The following is a 22,438-nucleotide window of genomic DNA, read 5'->3' as shown; positions in this document are numbered from 1 at the left end:
TTTTTTTTTTTTTCAACAAGTCGGTCGTCTCCCACCGAGGCAGGGTGACCCAAAAAAGAAAGAAAATCCCCAAAAAGAAAATACTTTCATCATCATTCAACACTTTCACCACACACACATTATCACTGCTTTTGCAGAGGTGCTCAGAATACAACAGTTTAGAAGCATATACGTATAAAGATACACAACATATCCCTCCAAACTGCCAATATCCCAAACCCCTCCTTTAAAGTGCAGGCATTGTACTTCCCATTTCCAGGACTAGGGAAAGTATGGATTTGTCCGTTAAAAACAGAGTAGGGGAGTTAGTAGATGGGGAGAGGGAGGTATTAGGTAGATGGCGAGAATATTTTGAGGAACTTTTAAATGTTGAGGAAGAAAGGGAGGCGGTAATTTCATGCACTGGCCAGGGAGGTATACCATCTTTTAGGAGTGAAGAAGAGCAGAATGTAAGTGTGGTGGAGGTACGTGAGGCATTACGTAGAATGAAAGGGGGTAAAGCAGCTGGAACTGATGGGATCATGACAGAAATGTTAAAGCAGGGGGGGATATAGTGTTGGAGTGGTTGGTACTTTTGTTTAATAAATGTATGAAAGAGGGGAAGGTACCTAGGGATTGGCGGAGAGCATGTATAGTCCCTTTATATAAAGGGAAAAGGGACAAAAGAGATTGTAAAAATTATAGAGGAATAAGTTTACTGAGTATACCAGGAAAAGTATACGGTAGGGTTATAATTGAAAGAATTAGAGGTAAGACAGAATGTAGAATTGCGGATGAGCAAGGAGGTTTCAGAGTGGGTAGGGGATGTGTAGATCAAGTGTTTACATTGAAGCATATATGTCAACAGTATTTAGGTAAAGGTAGGGAAGTTTTTATTGCATTTATGGATTTAGAAAAGGCATATGATAGAGTGGGTAGAGGAGCAATGTGGCAGATGTTGCAAGTATATGGAATAGGTGGTAAGTTACTAAATGCTGTAAAGAGCTTTTATGAGGATAGTGAGGCTCAGGTTAGGGTGTGTAGAAGAGAGGGAGAATACTTCCCGGTAAAAGTAGGTCTTAGACAGGGATGGGTAATGTCACCATGGTTGTTTAATATATTTATAGATGGGGTTGTAAAGGAAGTAAATGCTAGGGTGTTCGGGAGAGGGGTCGGATTAAATTTTGGGGAATCAAATTTAAAATGGGAATTGACACAGTTTCTTTTTACTGATGATACTGTGCTTTTGGGAGATTCTAAAGAAAAATTGCAAAGGTTAGTGGATGAGTTAGGGAATGTGTGTAAAGGTAGAAAGTTGAAGGTGAACGTAGAAAAGAATAAGGTGATGAGGGTATCAAATGATTTAGATAAAGAAAAACTGGATATCAAATTGGGGAGGAGGAGTATGGAAGAAGTGAATGTTTTCAGATACTTGGGAGTTGACGTGTCGGCGGATGGATTTATGGAGGATGAGGTTAATCATAGAATTGATGAGGGAAAAAAGATGAGTGGTGTATTGAGGTATATGTGGATTCAAAAAACGTTCATCTATGGAGGCAAAGAAGGGAATGTATGAAAGTATAGTAGTACCAACACTCTTATATGGGTGTGAAGCTTGGGTGGTAAATGCAGCAGCGAGGAGACGGTTGGAGGCAGTGGAGATGTCCTGTTTAAGGGCAATGTGTGGTGTAAATATTATGCAGAAAATTCGGAGTGTGGAAATTAGGAAAAGGTGTGGAGTTAATAAAAGTAATAGTCAGAGGGCAGAAGAGGGGTTGTTGAGGTGGTTTGGTCATTTAGAGAGAATGGATCAAAGTAGAATGACATGGAAAGCATATAAACCTATAGGGGCAGGAAGGCGGGGTAGGGGTCGTCCTCGAAAGGGTTGGAGAGAGGGGGTAAAGGAGGTTTTGTGGGCGAAGGGCTTAGACTTCCAGCATGCGTGCGTGAGCGTGTTAGATAGGAGTGAATGGAGACGAATGGTACTTGGGACCTGACGATCTGTTGGAGTGTGAGCTGGGTAATATTTAGTGAAGGGATTCAGGGAAACCGGTTATTTTCATATAGTCGGACTTGAGTCCTGGAAATGGGAAGTACAATGCCTGCACTTTAAAGGAGGGGTTTGGGATGTTGGCAGTTTGGAGGGATATGTTGTGTATCTTTATATGTATATGCTTCTAAACTGTTGTATTCTGAGCACCTCTGCAAAAACAGTGATAATGTGTGAGTGTGGTGAAAGTGTTGAATGATGAAAGTATTTTCTTTTTGGGGATTTTCTTTCTTTTTTGGGTCACCCTGCCTCGGTGGGAGACAACCGACTTGTTGAAAAAAAAATATATATATATATATATATATATATATATATATATATTCTCCATGGGGAAGTGGACTAGAATTCTTCCTCCGTAAGCCATGCGTGTTGTAAGAGGCAACTAAAATGCCGGGAGCAAGGGGCTAGTAACCCCTTCTCCTGTATATATTACTAAATGTAAAAGGAGAAACTTTCATTTTTCCTTTTGGGCCACCCCGCCTCGGTGGGATACGGCCAGTGTGTTAAAATATAAATATATATATATATATATATATATATATATATATATATATATATATATATATATATATATATATATATATATATATATATATATGCAAAACAACCACTCTGAAAGAATAGAGAAATTCCAAGCGCTTTCGTGACTACTCACATTATCATTTCGTAGTCACGAAAGCGCTTGGAATTTCTCTATTCTTTCAGAGTGGTTGTTTTGCATATTTTGAAATCACCTGTTTACTGTGATCTTATTGCATATATATATATATATATATATATATATATATATATATATATATATATATATATATATATATATATATATATATACGTATATATATATAAATAAATAAATAAATATATATATATATATATATATATATATATATATATATATATATATATATATATATATATATATATATATATATATATATATATGTATATATATATACATGTATATATATATATATATATATATATATATATATATATATATATATATATATACATATATACATATATATATATATATATATATATATATATATATATATATATATATATATATATATATATATATATATATATATATATATATCTACAGGTACCATCCGACTTACGACCGAGTTCGGCTCCGAGAAATCGGTCGTAAGTCGAAATGGATGCAAGCCGAACCTTACTACTGAATATCAACATCACATTTTTGTAATGATTTTATTTTATTGTTTTATTTTGGTTTTTCATTTTTTACTTTACTTTTTATGCTGTTAGTACTGTATTTTATACTGTAAGGTTTAGGATAAACACTGTGTACACCACAAACAGTTGTGTATTTCCCAGAAATTTGGCATAGAAAACAAGGTTGTAAGTCGAATGGTCATACGTCGAGAAGGTCGTAAGTCGGATGGTAGGTGTGTAATATATGTATGTACATATACATACATACAGACATATATAAATGTATATGTATACATATACAGTGGAACCCCAGATTTCGTCCACACTGGATATCCTACGATTCGGATTTCAACCACTTTTTTTGGCAAAATTTTGCTCTGGATTTCGTACCTCATCCCAGAAATCGTCTTTATCAGACGCATCCACCCACCCAGGATGCCACCGCTCATGCGTACATGTCTCATTTCGTAATAATCCATTGTTTTTTGTGTTTGTTTATTGAGCGCAACTGCGAAATAAGCCACCTTGGGCCCAAAGAAAGTTCTTAGTGCCAGCCCTTTGGTAAAGAAGGTGAGAAACACGGTAGAATTCAGGAAAAAGATTGTAGAAAAATACGAAAGTGGCGTACATGTGGCTGAGCTTGCCAGGATGTATGGCAAGTCCAAATCAACAATCAGTTTCATCCTGGCAAAGTAAATAGAAATCAAGGAAGCTGATGTTGCGAAAAGGTAAATATGCTAACGAAAAAGAGATCAATGTGGAATGAGATGCAAACTTTTGTGGAAAAATATCACCCTGAACAAGCTGATACAAGCTGTATCTGCAACATGTTCAGTGACAATACTTGTCCCATTTTAGGCAAATCTTAAAGAGACGCCAGAAACAGAGCTCTCTGGACAGATTTTTAGTGCGACAGGGGTCCATTGCCAGGGCTAGGGCTTTGATACCTGAAATCCTTATGGAGGGGGATTTCCCTTTAAAACAATAACCTCTGCTCCTCCTCCCTCTCCCCTCCTCACCATCCATTCCCAACAAGAATCTTCATTAAGGGTAAGTGTGATGTTAAATGTTCCGTCACTCGTGAGATGGAACATTTAACATCACATGGATTAATTTTATTTATATTATTGGAACAGATTAATTTTATTTACATTATTTCTTTTGGGAAATATTGCTTCGATTTTCGTCTTTCAGATTTAGAATGACCTGGAACAGATTGAGGACAAAATCCGGGTTCTGCTGTATATTTATTTTTATTTTTTAACAGGTCGCCCGTTTCCCACCAAGGTAGGGTGACTCCAAAAAGAAAGGAAAAAACTTGCATCACATTCATTACTCTCACCATCACTCACATATAATCAGTGTCTTTGCAGAGGTGCTCAGATATGGCAGTTTAGATATCCCTCCAAACTGCCAGTATCCCAAACCCCTCCTTTAAAGTGCAGGCATTGTACTTCCTGTTTTCCACCTCCAGGACTCAAGTCCTGCTAACACTCCAACAGGTCCCAAAAAATCATTCGTCTCCATTCACCCCTCTCTAACATGCTTACACATTCCTGCTGCATGTCCAGGTTCCTTGCACACTTTTTTACCCCCTCCCTCCAGCCTTTCCTAGGATGACCCGTACCCCTCCTCCCCTCTACAGATTTATACACCCTTCAAGTCATTCTATTTTGCCCCATCCTCTCTAAATAACCAAATCACCTGAACAACCCCTCTTCAGGCCTCAGAATAATACTTTTTGTATCTCCATACCTCCTCCTAATTTCCACACTACGAATTCTCTGCATAATATTTACATCACACATTGCCCTTAGACACGATATCTCCACTGCCTCCAGCCTCCTCCTTGCTGCAGTATTCACAACCCATGCTTCACACCCATGTAAGAGTGTTTGTACCACTATACTCTTGTACATTCCCTTCCTTGCCTCCATGGGTAACATTTTTGTCTCCACAGATACTTCAATGCACGACTCACATTTTTTCCTTCAGCAGTTCTATGGTTAACCTCGTCGTTCATAAACCCACCCGCTGACAAATCTACTCCCAAATATCTAAACACATTCACTTCTTCCATACTCCCTCCCTCCAATGTGATATCTAATTTTTCTCTTAACTAATTTGTTTGATACCCTCATCACCTTACCCTTATCTGTGTTCACTATAAACTTTCTTTACCCGCCCTCCCAAATTCGTCAACTAACTTTTGTAACTTCTCTTTAGAATCCTCCAAAAGCACAGTATCATCAGCAAAAAGTAACTGTGTCAACTCCCATTTTGTATTTGATACCCATACCTTTGAAGAAGAAGAAGAGCTTCGAGAGTTTGACTACTCTCAGAGCCCGGCCATGGGTCAGGCTTGTAATTTAAACCCATCCCACTCCCCAACACCATAGCATTTGCTTCTTTTACAACTCCATCTATAAATATGTTGAACAACCATGGTGACATTTCACATCCCTGTCTAAGACCTACTTTTACTATGAAGTAATCTCCCTCTCTCCTACACACCCTAACCTGAGTCTCACTATCCTCATAAAACCTCTTTACAGCATTTAGTAACTTACTACCTGATTGTCTTCATAAAAACTTGTAATTACTTTATGTAACCTACCACCAGTTGCATACACCTGCAACGTCGGCTACATTGCTCTCCTCTCCACCCTATCGTATGCATTTTCTAAATCTGTAAATGCATCAAAAACTTATTTACCTTATACATATACATATACTTCACTGTAAACATTTGGTGAATGCAGTAGTATTTAATTCTTAATGACTCTACCAAACAAATAAGAGTTCTGTATGCATGCATAAAATGAGCATAAACAAAGTTTGAATGCATTTTCAAAAAACTAATACAGAAAAATATAATTATAATTCGTATTTGAGAAAATAATAAAAATGGTTGTCCTAATGTCGGAAGAGTGAGTCACTGTTTGTAAGTAAGTAATTAATTGGTTCTAAAATTCCCATGTTGTAAATACTAAACCTCATAACTTTAAACTCTGTAAGTTGAGACCTCTACTGTAATCCTCGAAATAACCATATTAAGGTAGACTGAAACTAATGCTGCATATGCATTTAATAAATAACTTCTGTTAGAATTCTTTATTAATTCATTTTCTATACATATGATATTTCTTTCCAGGTAAATACAATTGAGGGTGGAGAGAATCGAGAGCGTATTAAGGACTTCACGTTTGACTATTCCTATTGGTCTCACAGAGATTCTGATAGACATTTTGCTCCACAGGTACTTAGTACTAGTTTTATGTATTTTTAAATATGTACATGCAGCATTTATATTGTAGGCATACCATGATAAATGTTCCATGACAGAATTGAAAAAATTCAAACCATATGGGGCAGGCTCAAATTGGGTTTAAAAAAAAAATTATTTCTTGTGAGTCATACAAAGAAGTTGCAATAATTATGCATTTCAGTTGACTGTTTTTTTTTATTTTGATCTTATTATAATAGTTATAATTTGTTACAATTGAAGGCTCAGAAGTAGCCGCTAATTATGTAATTCATTTCAGGCAAACTGATCATAAGGCTTGCATACAGTACTCTAAATCAATAAAATATATTTCTACATGTATGTTCTTCAGCCATATTTCCTCAAATATAACTCCAATCTTGTTAATATTGGCATTCATGAGAAAGAATATCCCCCCCCAAAAAAAAAAATGAATTTGGGCATGGCATCTCTGGTGAGCACCCAGTTTGGTCCAGTTGAACCACATCATTGTTGACCTTGTCACTGGGGGCAGATGAACATAAGTAAGGGTTAGGGAAATTATCCTTCCTCTTCGATTGCTCATGAATTCTATAGGGCATCAGCATTGAAGGATACTTAAATTGTGAGTGTTTGTATTGAGGTGTAACTCTTGTTCTTGTGCTATTAATGTTCATGTGAAAATATGTACTGTTTGGACAAAATCATCCAGGATTAACTCTTGGAATGGCCAGGATTCAAACCCCTGAGAAGCCAGTCTACTGCTGGGCTAATAGGATTTATTTATTTATTTATTTATTTATTTTATAATTTGAACATACATACAGAGGTACAAAAAAATACAGGTAAGAGCAGCATGCCAAAGCCACTTGTATGCATAGCATTACGGGCTGGCTTAAAATTAACTTAAGATTAACTAAGCAATGATGTAATCAGTGATAAAACATTATTATAAACAGATAACAATAAAGCACAAATGAGTATTACAAAGACAGGTCATATGGTTGCATGCATTGCTGTACATTCAGTAGAATGGAGTATTCTGTTAGGTAGTGTATTTAAAAAATAACAAAGTTAGATTGGGTCTTAGGTTTAACATTTATGTGATATAATTGTGAGAAACATTTAAGATATACAATTTATAAGGTTCAGTTATTCAGTATTTATTTGGTTTTGGGTGAGTAAGTGATCTTTGAGAAGAGACTTGAATTTATAAACAGGTAGTGTTTCTTTTATATTTACAGGTAATGAATTCCAGATTTTAGGGCCTTTTATGTGCATTGAGTTTTTGCATAGCGTGAGATGGACACGAGGAACATCAAAGAGTGATCTGTGCCTTGTGTTATGGTCATGTGTTCTGTTGAGGTTGGCAAGGAGATGTTTGAGGGGAGGGTTAATATCAGAGTTAAGTGTTCTATGTATGTAATAGGTGCAGTAAAAAGTATGGATGTTTTGTATGGTGAGTAGGTTTAGTATTTTGAATATTGGTGGAATGTGCTGCTTGTAGTGGGAATTTGTTATCATTCTGACTGCAGCCTTTTGTTGGGTAATTAGTGGTCTGAGATGGTTAATTGTTGTTGAGCCCCATGCACAAATTCCATAGGTGAGATAGGGGTTAATAAGAGTGATATAGGGCCAGGAGGGCTGACTGTGGAACATAGTACCGTACAGTTGTTAGAGCACTTGCCTGTTTATTCCACAAGTTGTTTACAATTATGTTACCAATTTTTTGTGAGTAATTCAGCATTTTCATATAAAGAAGTCTTTGAAAGTAATGCTTTAAATAAAATGTTTATTTATTCTCAGTGGTTTTTTAATATTGTACAGTGGAACCTTAGTTTTCGAATTTAATTCGTTCCAGATGTCAATTTGACAAGCAAAATTGATGACAACTAAAGCAATTTTTCCTATAAAGAATAATGTAAATAGAATTAATCCATTCCAGACCTCAAATGATTTTCTTTCTTTTTGGGTCACCCTGCCTCGGTGGGAGACGGCCGACTTGTTAAAAAAAAAAAATATTAATAATGTACTAACTACTACATAGGTCTTCCCAGGGACACAGTATCCTCTGTATCTGCTTTAATTTTTTCCCTTTGGCCCAATATCATGCTAATGGTAGATGCTGATTTACCAAAAAGTTTTTCTACATCAACCATGGGGAACCAATCTTCTTCATACTTTCTGATAGCTTCTTTTTTAAAAGTCAACAGTGTTCTTTACAACTTTTTTTTTTTCATCTCTTTATCCTTTTTGGATGACCCATGATGGCTTTTCTCACAACAAAAAAATTTCACAAAAACCACAAAATAATTAAAAAAGTTCACAGGATGCACAACAAAAGATCAAGAGGTGTTTACTGCACGAGAGTTAGTGGCTATACTGACTCGTACCCGTGCTCTCGACCCATTGTCCAGTGTGCATTCTGTGAGCACGTGACCTGAGCTGCTTTGTCCCGTTCCATACACGCGAAAACTTGTCCATTGACAACCAAGAGAATGCATGAAACCCAGGACATTTTTTCTCAAACATGTCAGTCGAAAACTGATTTGTTCGACAGATAATGCAGTCGACAACCGAAGTGCAACTGTAATTTCTTAGCATTTAAGTACAATGAATGGGTGTTGGGGTCAGAGTGTTATTACAGTTAGTAAAAAAGCTGTTAGCTCACTTAAGGAAATGTTAGAGTTTAATGGATGATCTGTTTTCATTACACACTGTGCACCATTTGTCTGTTAATATTAAACTTGGTAACTGTTTAAGATATTGAGCAAAAAAGGTTTGTTGTATGCAGTACCCATAGTTGCTTTATTCATTTGGTTAAAATTAGAATTCTGTATGAATTTTGAAAATACCATTTGATGTGTTGTGTGTGGGGCAAATAGCAGGGTTAGTAATGTATTTGTGCAGCAAGGACCTGTGGAGAACTGATTTGTATGATAAATTAGACACATGTGCAACTCTTGGGTATCTTTATTGACACCATCTACAACTGCTGCACCTCTCCTGCCTACGGTTTATAAGCTCCTTCTCCGCTCATATACCGTATTCTATTCAAGATTGATGGACTGACCACATCGACTCAAGGTTGAGGGACTGATTACCTCATTCTCCTCCTGTTCTTCAAGATTCTCCTTTGTATGGACTGATGAAGCCACTGTGTGGTGAAACGTTTCCTCAATAAAGATACCCAAGAGTTGCACATGTGTCTAATTTATCAATGTGTCGGTTCTCTGAACCATTCATCTACAACTGATTTGTATCCTTTCTGATATGTCTGTTCTGTATAACCAATGAATTAATTGAACAGAAAAATAGCTGTAGATTGAGTCAGTTTTGTTTGCTCTTCAGCAAGTAAGTGCTCAAAACTTTTTATTTCTCTCCTTAATTTTTTGTGCAGAATTTTTATCAATCATGATGGGTAAGAGAATATGTTTTTTATTAGAGTTTTTATATACAACAAACATGGGGCACTTCAAAATATGAATTCTCTCTACAATATTAAAAAGTGTGCACAGGATTCCTGGAATGGAAATTTAAAAAAAATACAGTGGACCCTCAACCAGCGATATTAATCTGTTCCTGAGAGCTCATCGTTAATCGAAATAATCGTTAGTCAAGTTAATTTTCCCCATAAGAAATAATGGAAATCAAATTAATCCGTGCAAGACACCCCAAAGTATTGAAAAAAAAAAATTTACAACATGAAATATTAATTTTAATACACACAAACTGAAGAAGACATGCACAGTTACATGACACTTTTATTGAAGATCTGGTGATGATTGATGGGATGGGAGGAGGGGAGAGCATTGATCTTCTTAGTGTTTAGAAGGGGAATCCCCTTCCATTAGCACTTGAGGTAGCAAGTCTTTTTCTGGGGTTAGTTCCCTTGTTCTTTTAATGTCACTAGGACCAGCTTCAGAGTCACTGGACTTCTGTCGCACAACATATCTGTCCATAGATACCTGTACCTCTCGTTCCTTTATGACTTTCCTAAAGTGGTTCACAACATTGTCAGTGTACAGGTTGCCAACACGGCTTGCAGTAGCTGTGTCAGGGTGATTTTCATCAAAAAAGGTTTGCACTTCAAGCCACTTTGCACACATTTCCTTAATCTTAGAAGTAGGCAACTTCTTTAATTTCTCTATCCCCTTCTCCGAAGCAGTTTCCTCAGGTCTGCCCTCTTGCTATTCAAGATGATCTAGCAGCTCATCATTGGTTAGTTCTTCATTGTCCTCCACCACCAACTCTTCCACTTCCTCCCCACTAACCTCCAACCCCAAGGACTTCCCCAATGCCACAATGGATTCCTCAACTGGCATAGGATTCTCATAGCCTCAAACCGTTCGAAATCACTTTTGTCTACACATTCTGGCCACAGTTTTTTCCAAGCAGAGTTTAAGGTCCTCTTAGTCACTTCCTCCCAAGCCTTACCTATAATGTTTACACAATTGAGGATGGTAAAGTGATCTTTCCAAAACTCTCTTAGAGTCAGTTGAGTTTCTGAGGTCACTACAAAGCACCTTTTAAACATAGCTTTTGTGTACAGTTTCTTGAAGTTGGAAATGACCTGCTGGTCCATGGGCTGCAGGAGAGGAGTGGTATTAGGAGGCAAAAACTTCACCTTGATGAAGCTCATGTCCCTAGAAAGTTGCTCTGCCAAGTCTGAAGGATGACCAGGAGCATTGTCTAATACCAGGAGGCACTTAAGGTCTAATTTCTTTTTAATTAGGTAATTTTTCACATTGGGGGAAAATGCATGGTGCAACCAGTCATAGAAAAAGTCCCTAGTGACCCATGCCTTACTGTTTGCCCTCCACAGCACACACAAATTATCCTTGACAACATTGTTTTTCCTGAACACTCTGAGAGTTTCAGAGTGATACACCAATAAAGGCTTCACTTTGCAATCACCACTAGCATTGGCACACATCAACAGAGTAAGCCTGTCTTTCATAGGCATATGTCCTGGGAGTGCCTTTTCCTCCTGAGTAATGTACGTCCTGCTTGGTACCCATGGGACAAGTGAGGCACGCTCAGGCCAAAGTGGACTCGTCTCGAACGGAACGAATAGCGTTGGTCAGGGTTTTAAGCGCTAGGCGAGGCAAAATTTTTGCGTTAAAATGTATTGCGAGTCAGATTTATCGTTAATCGATGCCATCGCTGGTTGAGGGTCCACTGTATAAGAAAATCAGTTGGGTATCAGCAGATGCAGCTGATGATTTGAACAAGTTGTTTTCCCTAATTAGAGCATGTTTAGCAAGATTCTTGTTTCATGTGCTTCAGGTGTTTTATGAATTTTTCTAAATTTTAGGAGCAAATCTACGAAGACTTGGGTACAGATGTTGTATCCAATGCTCTGCAAGGCTATAACGCTTGTGTCTTTGCCTATGGACAAACAGGAAGTGGCAAGACCTTCACAATGATGGGATCTCAGGTCTGTTTATTGTTTATTAAACTTGTGTAGTATATACTGAAACATCATTAAATGTTGTTGGTTTTTCTGTAATATGCTAAATATGCAGTATCTTATAATAAGTTCTTTGGCATAGTAAACTTTTTGATATACAATTTACAGTGAGTCATTTTGCTCATTTTGCTATTCAATGCATTTTTTTTCATTGAAAAGATGTTGAAAGTAGAATTAAGACATGTATACAGATTGGCCATCACTAATCCAGCAATCAGTAATCTGGTTCCATCAGTAATCTGGCACTAATTTTGGCTAGGATTATTTCAAATTTCTGCGGTCGCCACACCAACCTGCCACTACTGTTTGGTGGCACTTGTTGCATAAGTCATTCCAATTTCTTTTTCTCCATTTATTGTTATAACCTTCTTACTTTTAGCCTTAGCCATGGTTACCAACGAATTGAAGAAATGCTACTCATTGTGTAAATAACGTACACTGTACATTGTCCATAAAAGATGAGGTGGCTTTGACACCACTGTGGGTCGCCATGAGCTCAGCTCACTCACAAGCTGTGACCAGTAAATTTGGGGCCTACATATAAGAGAAAAGGTCTGTGTGGTGAGTGTGCACTATATAAATAAATCCTGCAGCATGCAGTGCATAATGAGAGAAAACAGCGACCGTGTATTTTTGTATTGTTTTTATGGTTGTATTCTCGTTTTTTTTGGTCTCTTTTAATAGAATGGAAGATGTATTACAGAAATAGATATGATTTTGATTGGTTTCACAATAGGAAGTACATACCTTGAAATTGAGCTCAGTCGCGGAAATGTTCGATTTTTGTTGATGTTCAAGAGTAAACAAATGACATCACCGTCCAATGTGCGTCCAACTGGCCGGTCTAATATATGGTCACAAATGGGCTGACTTCCAGCAAGTGTGCGTGAGCATGTTAGATAGGAGTGAATGGAGATGAATGGGTTTTGGGACCTGACGAACTGTTGGAGTGTGAGCAGGGTAATATTTTGTGAAGGGATTCAGGGAAATTGATTAGCTGGACTTGAGTCCTGGAAATGGGAAGTACAATGCCTGCACTTTAAAGGAAGGGTTTAGGATATTGGCAGTTTGGAGGGATGTCTAAATTGTCTTATCTGGGCACCTCTGCAAAGACAGTGATTAAAGTATGAGTGATGGTGAAAGTGTTGAATGATGATAAGTTTTTTCTTGTTTTTGGGGTTTTTCTTTCTTATTGGGTCACCATGCCTCGGTGGGAAATGGCCAACATTTAAAAAAGTGGGTTGATATGATTTATACAATTACAGCCTCTCCTCACTTAATGACAGAGTTCCGTTCCTAATATCACATTGCTAAACGAGGGGCATACTGTAATGGTAGTGGGTGTATGTTGGCCATCTTTGATATTGCTGTAATGTCACACTTGTACCATTTATAACATTTTTAGTATATTTTTAAATGTTTATACAGTAGTGTACTGCATATTGTAATAAACAGCATAGAGGAAATTAGCTCTAATATACATTATTTAGGTATGCATACTGGTCAGACAGCCCATTGTAAGTCTGAGTCATTGGTCAATGAATACATCGCTAAATGAGGAGAGGCTGTATTACAATAATGCAGTAGTCTGCATAACAGTAAATCTTCTATTTTTTTGTGTGAATAAAAATTCAAAATTTAAAGCAAGTGAGGCCTGGAGACGTGACTGATGAACAGAGAAAATTTTATTTTTGTGCCAAGAATGTCCGCATTGTTTATTCTGGACTCTATTTTGAAATTGGCATCTCTTGAAATTTGTGTGAAATTGGCCAAATTACCGATTTATTACCACTTTATTGGGTAGTTAAAATAGGTAAATGGGCAGTTTCTTGTACTCAATTGACAGAATGGAAGGAATACTACCGAAATAGCTATGAGTTTCGTTGACTGGAACAATGCAATGAGCCAAAAATACAGCATAAAGTGGGTGAAATTGCAGATGTCTCAATGTCGCCATTAGGTTAAGTGTATTCTAACGTAACCACTTTGTAATCCGGCAAAATCATTAATTCGGCACCCTACAGGTCCTGATGATGTCGGATTAGTGATGGCCAACCTGTATTAAGTTCAGGCTATTATATTAACTACATGATATTTAAAAATAATAAGTCAATCAATCAATCAATTTTATTTCTTTGCAAGTAGTACATTGAGATTATGTATTTACAATAATGAGTTGCAGTGCAAAGAGAGCCTCCATCATGCCTAGGCATTATGGGCAGACTTAATTTAATGACTTACTGACTACTTAATACTAAAGAAATTTATCATAGTTTAAGTTGTACAATAGTTTCAATGGTAAATATTTAAATTGTATTATGGGAATATAACATTGTGATTTGCTGAAAGTAGTTTATAGTATGAGAATGCTACAATTTGGTGTAGGGCAGTACTGTTTTGGGTAGGTATTTATACTACTATGTAATATTAGTCAGTGTATAAACTTGGGCATCTAGTCTTGAAGTTTTAAGGTTTAGGTAATTAGGAGATATTTTTGGTAAACTTGAATATTGAGTATAGAGTATTTAGTGTAGGGTGAGTAAGTGGCTTTTGAAAAGTCTTAAATTGATTTTCAAACCGGGTTACTTTAGTATTTTCTGGTAATGAATTCCAAATTTTGGGGCCCTTTATGTGCATAGTTTTTACAGTGTGATATGGACACAGAGTACATCAAAAAGAGATCTGTGTCTTGTGTTATGGTCATGTGTCCTGTTAAGGTTGGTGAGAAGTTTGAGCGGAGGGTTTATGTTTGAGTGTAGTGTTCTTTGTTTGTAGTAGGCACATGAATAAGTGTGGATGCTCTTTATGGTGAGCAGATTTAGACTTTTGAATATTGGCGGAGTATGCTGTCGGGAGTGGGAATTCGTTATTCTGACTGCAGCCTTTTGCTGAGTTATTAGTGGTCTTAGGTGATTTAATGTATTCATTTGATACTGAGTAATGGGAACAATATAGGTAGGATAAGACATATCACATAGCAGTTAATAGGTTCCTGGGTTTTAGTCAAATGCAAATTAAATAGACTGTCTTGAGGATATTATGAGACTGCTTAAAGGGTTTTCTGATGCAGGCCTTCCTTCCTCAGAGTTTTTTTGGGAATGAGGTATAAGAGAGAGAGAATGATGATAATCAATTGAGTCATGAAAGTGAAGCGAGACAAGTGGATGTTGGGATTTGGAATGTGAAAGGATTCAGGGAAACTGGTTAACCAGACGAGTCCAGGAAGGGGAAAGTACAGTAACAGCACTTTAACCCGTAAACGGTCCAAACGTATATATACGTTTTTTCAACATTTGAAAGTACAGTGGTCCCTCGCTTTTCGTAGTTCTCGGCAATCGTAAATTTCGCCAATCATAGGGGTATTTTCGTATAAACATGGACTCGCTTTTCATAGGTTGACTCGCGAATAGTAGTTTGTCCGGGATGCCTACGCACGGTGTGAGCCAAGGCGGCCTCCCTACCCAGCCAGTCTGGCATTGTTTACCAGTGAGTGAAGGTCCCCTCAAGTGCTCCTACGAAATATTTCATAATATTCCACTCATTTTAGTGCTTGCCAGTACTAAATAAGCTACCATGGCTCCAAAGAAAGCTCCTAGTGCCAAGCCTGTGGTAAAGAAGGTGAGAAATATGTACAGTGACAAAGTCTTGGGCCATTTTAGGGAAGTGTTAAAGAGACGCCAGAAACAGAGCTCTCTCCACAGTTACTTTGCGAGACAGGACTAGAGTGACTCTCAAGGTGGTCCTAGTGGCATAAAGAAACAGAGAAGAGAAGCAACCCCAGAGAAGCAATTGGTACCTGAGGTGTTGCTGGAAGGGGATTCCCCTTCCAAACTGTAAACAATCCAATCTCTCTCCTCCTCCAGTCTCCCATACACTAAGAAGAATCTCCAATAAAGGTAAGTGTTATGCTGTTAATGTTTCATTCATCATTTCCCATTGTATTGTTTATGTACTAAATGTATATTTCATGTAAAAAATTTTTTTGCTTTAATACTTCTGGGTGTCAGGAACGGATTAATTGTATTTACATTATTTCTTACGGTCATAGAGTTTTGAGACTCTATGACCGCGGGTTCAATCCCGGCCGGGGGTATGGTTTGTTTGCAATCGTGTCATTACGATTTCTTGAGTCATGTTGACGGCAGTGAAGGGACTTGAGCTAGAGTTCGTCACGGCCACGCTAGCTGGAGATTCGTCTGTAAAAACTTGCATTTGTGGTCACAGTGGTGCCTGTGCTAACCTTCCTATGGTGTAGAAATATACCTAGTTGGATGAATCTTATTGTGGCTAGCTGGTCTAGTGGCTAACGCGACGGGCTGGAGTTTTGAGACTCTATGACCGCGGGTTCAATCCCTGCCGGGGGTATGGTTTGTTTGCAATCGTGTCATTACGATTTCTTGAGTCATGGGGAAAATTGATTCGCAAATCGTAAATTTCGTTTATAGTAGGTCCTCCAGGAATGGATTAATTACGAAAAATGAGGGACCACTGTATGTAAAAAAAAGTAGATCTTCTTTTTGTTTTTTTACATTTGAAAATGTGTAAAAAAACTTTGATCTACTTTTTTTTTTGTTATATTTGAAAATATGTAAAAAAAAAAACGTAGATCTACTTTTGTAGCACTACACATGTGAACGTAGATCTGCTTGGACCGTTTACGGGTTAAAACAGGGTCGAAGAATTTAAAAAAAAAAATTCTTATGAGATAAGCGAAGCTTTTTCCAAAGGTAATGAACCCAAAAGCACAAAATTTTATGGAAAATTTACGGAATTACACTCTTACGAAGTTAGTGGTCTCAGCGATATTTACGCATCGGTGATTTCACCCACTTCGAGCCCTATTTTGGGCTAATTCCATTGTTCCATTCGACCAAACTCAGCTATTTAGCTAGAATGCCTTTTATTCTAGCCACTGAGTACAATTTCACAAAATTCAAGAAAGGCTAATTTCAAAATAGGGTCCAGAATAAATAATGTAGACATTCCTGACACTAAAATGACATTTTCTCTGTTCACTAGTCACTCTCCAGGCCTCTCTTATATTTCGCTTGCTTTTAATTTTGAATTTTTATTCACACAAAAAATAGAAGATTTAGTGTTATTCAGCCTATTGCATAATGATAATAATTCTATAAATAATGTCAGTGCATTCGTGAGTACATATTAGACTGGCCAGCTGATGTGTATTGGAAGCATGACGTGGTTTGTTTACTCTTGAACATTGGGAAAAAATTGAACATTTCTGCTACTTTGAGCTCAATTTCAAGCTACTTTTAGTCTGCAATATATCTTCCATTCTATCAAATGAGACCAAGAAACTGAGAATACAACCATGAAAACCACATGAAAATACACCACAAAACAACAAAACACAGTTGCAGTTTTTGTCTCATACATTGTGTACTGCAGGATTTTTTTTATACTGCACACACTGACCACACAGACCGATTCATATGTAGGCCTACCAGCAGTTTTCTCCCACAAGATTGGAAGCTGATAGAATTTTGGCTTAGTATTACTGGACCGACCCTGGCTTCAAAGCCGTAATATTACAGGACTAACCCTGAAAGGGTTAAAGGAGGGGGTTGGGATATTGGTAGTTTGGGGTGACATCTAAACTGTCATATCTCAGCACCTCTGCCAAGACAGTGATTATGTATGAGTGATGGTGAAGGTGTTGAATGATGATGAAAGTTTTTTTTCTTTCTTTTTGGGAATTTATTTTTGGGTCACCCTGCTTTGGTGAGAAATGTCCGCCATGTTAAAAAAATTATGAATGAGATTCAGGGAAATCAGTTAGTCAGATTTGAGTTCTGTAAGTGGAAAGTACAGTGACTGCATTTTGAAGTATTGTTAGCTATGTTAGTTTCATGGATCATTTGAATCATGATGTTCAGGCACTCTAGTAAAGACTTCTAAGGAATAAGTGTTGGTAAATATGTTTTTCTTCATTGAGTTGCTTTGCTTTGGTGGGGAAACTGCCAGTGTTACTGAGAAGGAGAAATAAATACACTGGGGGTACTGTATATAAAAGGTTGTATTCAGTGAAGAAGGCATACAAAGGTTTTAATGAGACTGAAGATAAGGTGGAAGAAGAGAGGAAGCATGTGGATAGTGGGAAGTGAGAAAATGAGAGAGATTCTCTGGCACAATATCATGGATATCTTTTAGCCATTTTATTTTTAATATTTGGTTAATCTTGCTATAATGTATGCTGTAACTGTATTTGAATATTGTTTGGTAAATATTTCATCATTTTTTAAAGGTTGTATTTTATATAGGTTATGACTTCAACATATACAGTGGAACCCCAGTTTTCGTCTTTAATCCGTTTCAGAAGGTCGGCCGAAAACGAATTTGTACGAAAACTGAAGTAATATTTCCCTTAAGAAATGACGTAAATTCGATTAATTTGCTCCAGATACCCAAAAATATTAACAAAAAATACAATTTATAGAGAATAACTATAGTTTTACATACAAAAACAATGAGAAATAAGTATAAATGACTAATGAAATGGATAAATGAACATATAATATCACTTTTACCTTTACTGAAGAGTCTTGTTGGCGTATGGAAGACAGCGAGGAGGGGAGAGGGAGGAGAGGTTATTATTTGGAAGGGGAATCTCCCTCTATAACAACTAAAGGTATCAAAGCCCTATCTGAGGTTACTTCCCTTCTTTCTTTTACTGGCACTAGGACCAGACTGAGAGTCGCTGGACACCTGCCGCACTAAAAATCTGTCCAGGGAGGCCTGTTTCTGGCATCCCTTTAAGATTTACCTAAAATGGGACACAGCATTGTCATTGAACATGTTGCAGACACAGCTTGCAACAGCTTTGTTAGGGTGATTTCTCCACAAAACTTTGCACCTCACTCCACTTTGCACAAATGTCTTAAATTGCTGAAGAAGGCACATTCTCCCCTCTCTACTCCTCCTCCTCTGAAGGAATTTCCTCAACTAAGGTCTGTTGCTGTTCCAGATGAAGGTCTTGCAGCTCTTTGGTGGTTAGCTCTTCCCTGAACGAGTAACAAAGGCAGACTGAGCCGTGTCCCATGGGCAGGCGGATGCATCTGGTATGGACGATTTCCGAGCGGATGTACGAAAATGGGGAAAATTTCGCCGAGAAAAGTGGTCCAAAACTGAATTGTACGATAACCGGACAGGACAAAAACCGGGGTTCCAGTGTAGTAATTTCCATGTTTTTATTTTAGTTCTGTAATTTGTAATAGCACTTCAAAATGATTTAGCCCAGCCTTATAATTATACATATCACTGCAGGTCAATCCTGGACTCATTCCCAGGATTTGTGAGGCTCTGTTTTCATCAATGGCTGAAGGAAGAGAAGCTGGAACTACTTACAAGTATGTTCTTTAGAATTATTGTGTGTATTTCACCTGAATAAGAATCTTTGGGTGGTAATTTTTAATTTATAAGATTACATAAAATATTATACTTCTACTTTTAATTGAGTGTAATTGTTTCTTAAATGAAATGCTTGTTATGAAGCCTTTATTACGAACAATTGTAGCTTGCAGATCACAGTAGTGATTCACTGAGATCACTGAGAACCTGTCTACTTACCAGCTGGAAGATGGTGAAGATTGGTCACCAGATCACTCTTTCCTTTTTATTATTGGGAATACGACTGTTTGCACACTCAGTGACAAGGAGAGTAGCCACTATGGCAAATCATTTATTTCCATTTTATGCCAGTTTAGCTCTTTTTTTTTTTTTTTTTTTTTTTTTTTTTTTTTTTCAAACAAACCGGTCATATCCCACCAAGGCAGGGTAGCCCAAAAAGAAAAAGGAAAGCTTTTCTTTTTAAATTTAGTAATTTGTACAGGAGAAGGGGTTACTAGCGCCTTGCTCCCGGCATTTTAGTCGCTTCTTACAACACTCATGGCTTAAGGAGGAAGAATTCTGTTCCACTTTCCCATGGAGTTTAGCCCCTTTTGTTACAATATAAATTCTTAATCTTTGTGTCAGTTCCTTCCTATCCCATGAAAATAGGTAATGGGGTAATAATGATAATGATAAAATTGTTATACTGTATTCTGTGACTCAGTGTACAGTGAACCCTCAATTTAATGAAGTAATAGGAGATGGGAGTGTCTGTTAAAGTCAAGTATTCATTAAATATGAATAGTAATATTTTTCCACAAGCATAATAATGGCCAGTTCTGGATTGAACCAACAAAGTTTCTTAAATCCAGAAATCAATTAACCCAGCAGACAGCAACAGTAACAAACCATTCTGGTTCTGACAGACTTTATCCTTTTTTTGTGGATGTTTTCAGGCCAGAGATTTTAAATAAAAATTATGTTAAATTGGGGTACATTAAATTGAGATTATACTCTCTATATTTATAGGTTTTCTTCTAAAGGAGGGGTGGGGATATTTGCTGTTTGGAGGGACATTTAAACTGTCTTATGTATGCACCTCTAGACAGACAATGATAGTGTGAATAATGATGAAAGTGTTTCTTTTTCAGGTCATCTTACCTCAGTGGGAAATGACCATTGTGTAAAAAGAAATTATATAGATTTCTTTTGCCAAAAGTTTAATAAACAAACATTGCTAGTAGATCAACTATTTTGTGATTTTTATGTCTCGTGTCCCCATATCTGTGTGTTTACCCCTCTCTTCATGGAGATGTCAGGACTAGTAACTGGCATTATTGCCCTATGGACAGGTCTCAGTTTTGCTTATTAATATTAACCCTTTCAGGGTCCAAGGCCAAAATCTGAAGTCACGTACCAGTGTCCAAGAATTTTCAAATAAAAAATTTGTTATTTTTTCTTATGAAATCATAGAGAATCTTTTTGTGAAGGTAATAAAACAAAAAGTATGAAATTTGGTGGAAAATTGACGAAATTATGCTCTCGCGAATTTTGATGTGTCAGCGATATTTACGAATCTGCGATTTTGCCGACTTTGACTCCCATTTTAGGCCAATTACATTATTCCAATCAACCAAATTCTTAGCTATTTCACTAGTATTACTTCTATTCTATCGATTGAGCACAAGAAATCGCCAAGTCAACTGTTTCAACTACAAAATAAAGTGATCGGAAATTGTTAATTTGGCCAATTTAACACAAAGTTCAAAATATTCCAATTTCAAAATAGGCTCCAGAATAAACAATGTAGGTATTCCTGGAACTAAACTAACATTTCCTCTGTTCATTAGTTACATTTTGAGGCTTTACAAATAAATTCCATTTTGATTTTTTATTCACATAACTAATTTTTATTCACACCAAAAAATAGAAGATTTACTGTTATGCAATACTGCAATAATTGTATAAATATCATCACCATATTTGTGAATGTATATTAGACCCACCAGCTGACGTGTATTAGATGTGTGAGGTCGTTTGTTTACTCTTGAATATCGGCAAAAATTTAACATTTCCGCTACTTTGAGCTCAGTTTCAAGCCATTTCCAGTGCGAAAACCAATCAAAATCATCTCTATTTCTGTCATATGTCTTCCATTCTATCAAATGAGACCAAGAAATCGCAAATACAACTATAAAAAACATACGAAAAAACACTGCAAAGTCGCTGTTTTAATCGAAAAATCATGATTTCAGTTTTTTTCTCTCATTATACACAGTGTGCTGCAGGATCTGTTTTATGTGGTGCACACATACCACATAGATGTATTCTCTCATATCTAGGCCCAAATGTACCACTCACAGTTTATCAGAGTGAGCTGAGCTCATGGCGTAGATCTACGGTTTGGACACTCACCGTAAAGCCGTAGATCTACGGGACGGACCCTGAAAGGGTTAAAGTGCATTCTTGAGTGAAAGAATTCTTCAATTTTTTAAGTTTAAATACCATTGTACTGTATACTATGGCCACATAAGAATCCTGTTGCATATGTTATATCCACAAAGCTAAATCCCATTCTTTTACTAGAACCAGTGTATATTCAGCTCTTATTAACCCTTTGAGAGTCTGTCCCATAGATGTACAGCTTTGAAGCCAGGGTCCAAACTGTAGATCTATGGCATGAGCTCAGCTCACTCAGATAACCTGTGAGCAGTAAATTTGGGGCAAAATATGAGAGAACACATCTATGTGGTAAGTGTGAACCACATAAAACAAATCCTGCAGCACGCAGTGCATAATGAGAGAGAAAAAACTGCGACCGTAATTTTGGATTAAAACAGCGACTTTACGGTGTTTTTTCGTATATTTTTTACAGTTGTATTTACGATTTCTTGATCTCATTTGATAGAATGGAAGATATATCACAGAAACAGAGATGATTTTGATTGGTTTTAGTACTGAAAATGGCTTAAAACTAAGCTCAAAGTAGCAGAATTTTTAAATTTTTGCCAATGTTCAAAAGTAAACAAATGCTGTCACAAGTCTAATACATGTCAGCTGGTGGGTCTAATATATGTTCACAAATGTGTTGATATTATTTATACAATTATTACAACATTGTATAACAGTAAATCTTCTATTTTTTGGTGTGAATAAAAATTCA

The 22,438-nt window shown here is 36.9% G+C and overlaps 1 protein-coding gene across 2 annotated transcripts in view; it reads left to right on the top strand.

The window, feature by feature from the left end:
• Positions 1-22,438, top strand: part of Klp98A (kinesin-like protein 98A) — a 185,477-nt gene that overhangs the window by 14,837 nt on the left and 148,202 nt on the right. For both annotated transcript variants that reach the window (XM_070086369.1, XM_070086368.1), the window contains exons 3-5: positions 6,366-6,470; positions 11,773-11,895; positions 19,213-19,295. In XM_070086369.1, coding sequence (XP_069942470.1) covers positions 6,366-6,470; positions 11,773-11,895; positions 19,213-19,295 — 311 coding nt within the window. The remainder of the gene's footprint in view (positions 1-6,365; positions 6,471-11,772; positions 11,896-19,212; positions 19,296-22,438) is intronic.

The sequence above is a fragment of the Cherax quadricarinatus genome, chromosome 18 (genome assembly GCF_038502225.1).
Source record: "Cherax quadricarinatus isolate ZL_2023a chromosome 18, ASM3850222v1, whole genome shotgun sequence".
Taxonomy (NCBI): Eukaryota; Metazoa; Arthropoda; class Malacostraca; order Decapoda; family Parastacidae; genus Cherax; species Cherax quadricarinatus.
The sequence above is the reverse complement of the archived record's forward strand: the minus strand, read 5'-3'. Positions and strand labels throughout refer to the sequence as shown.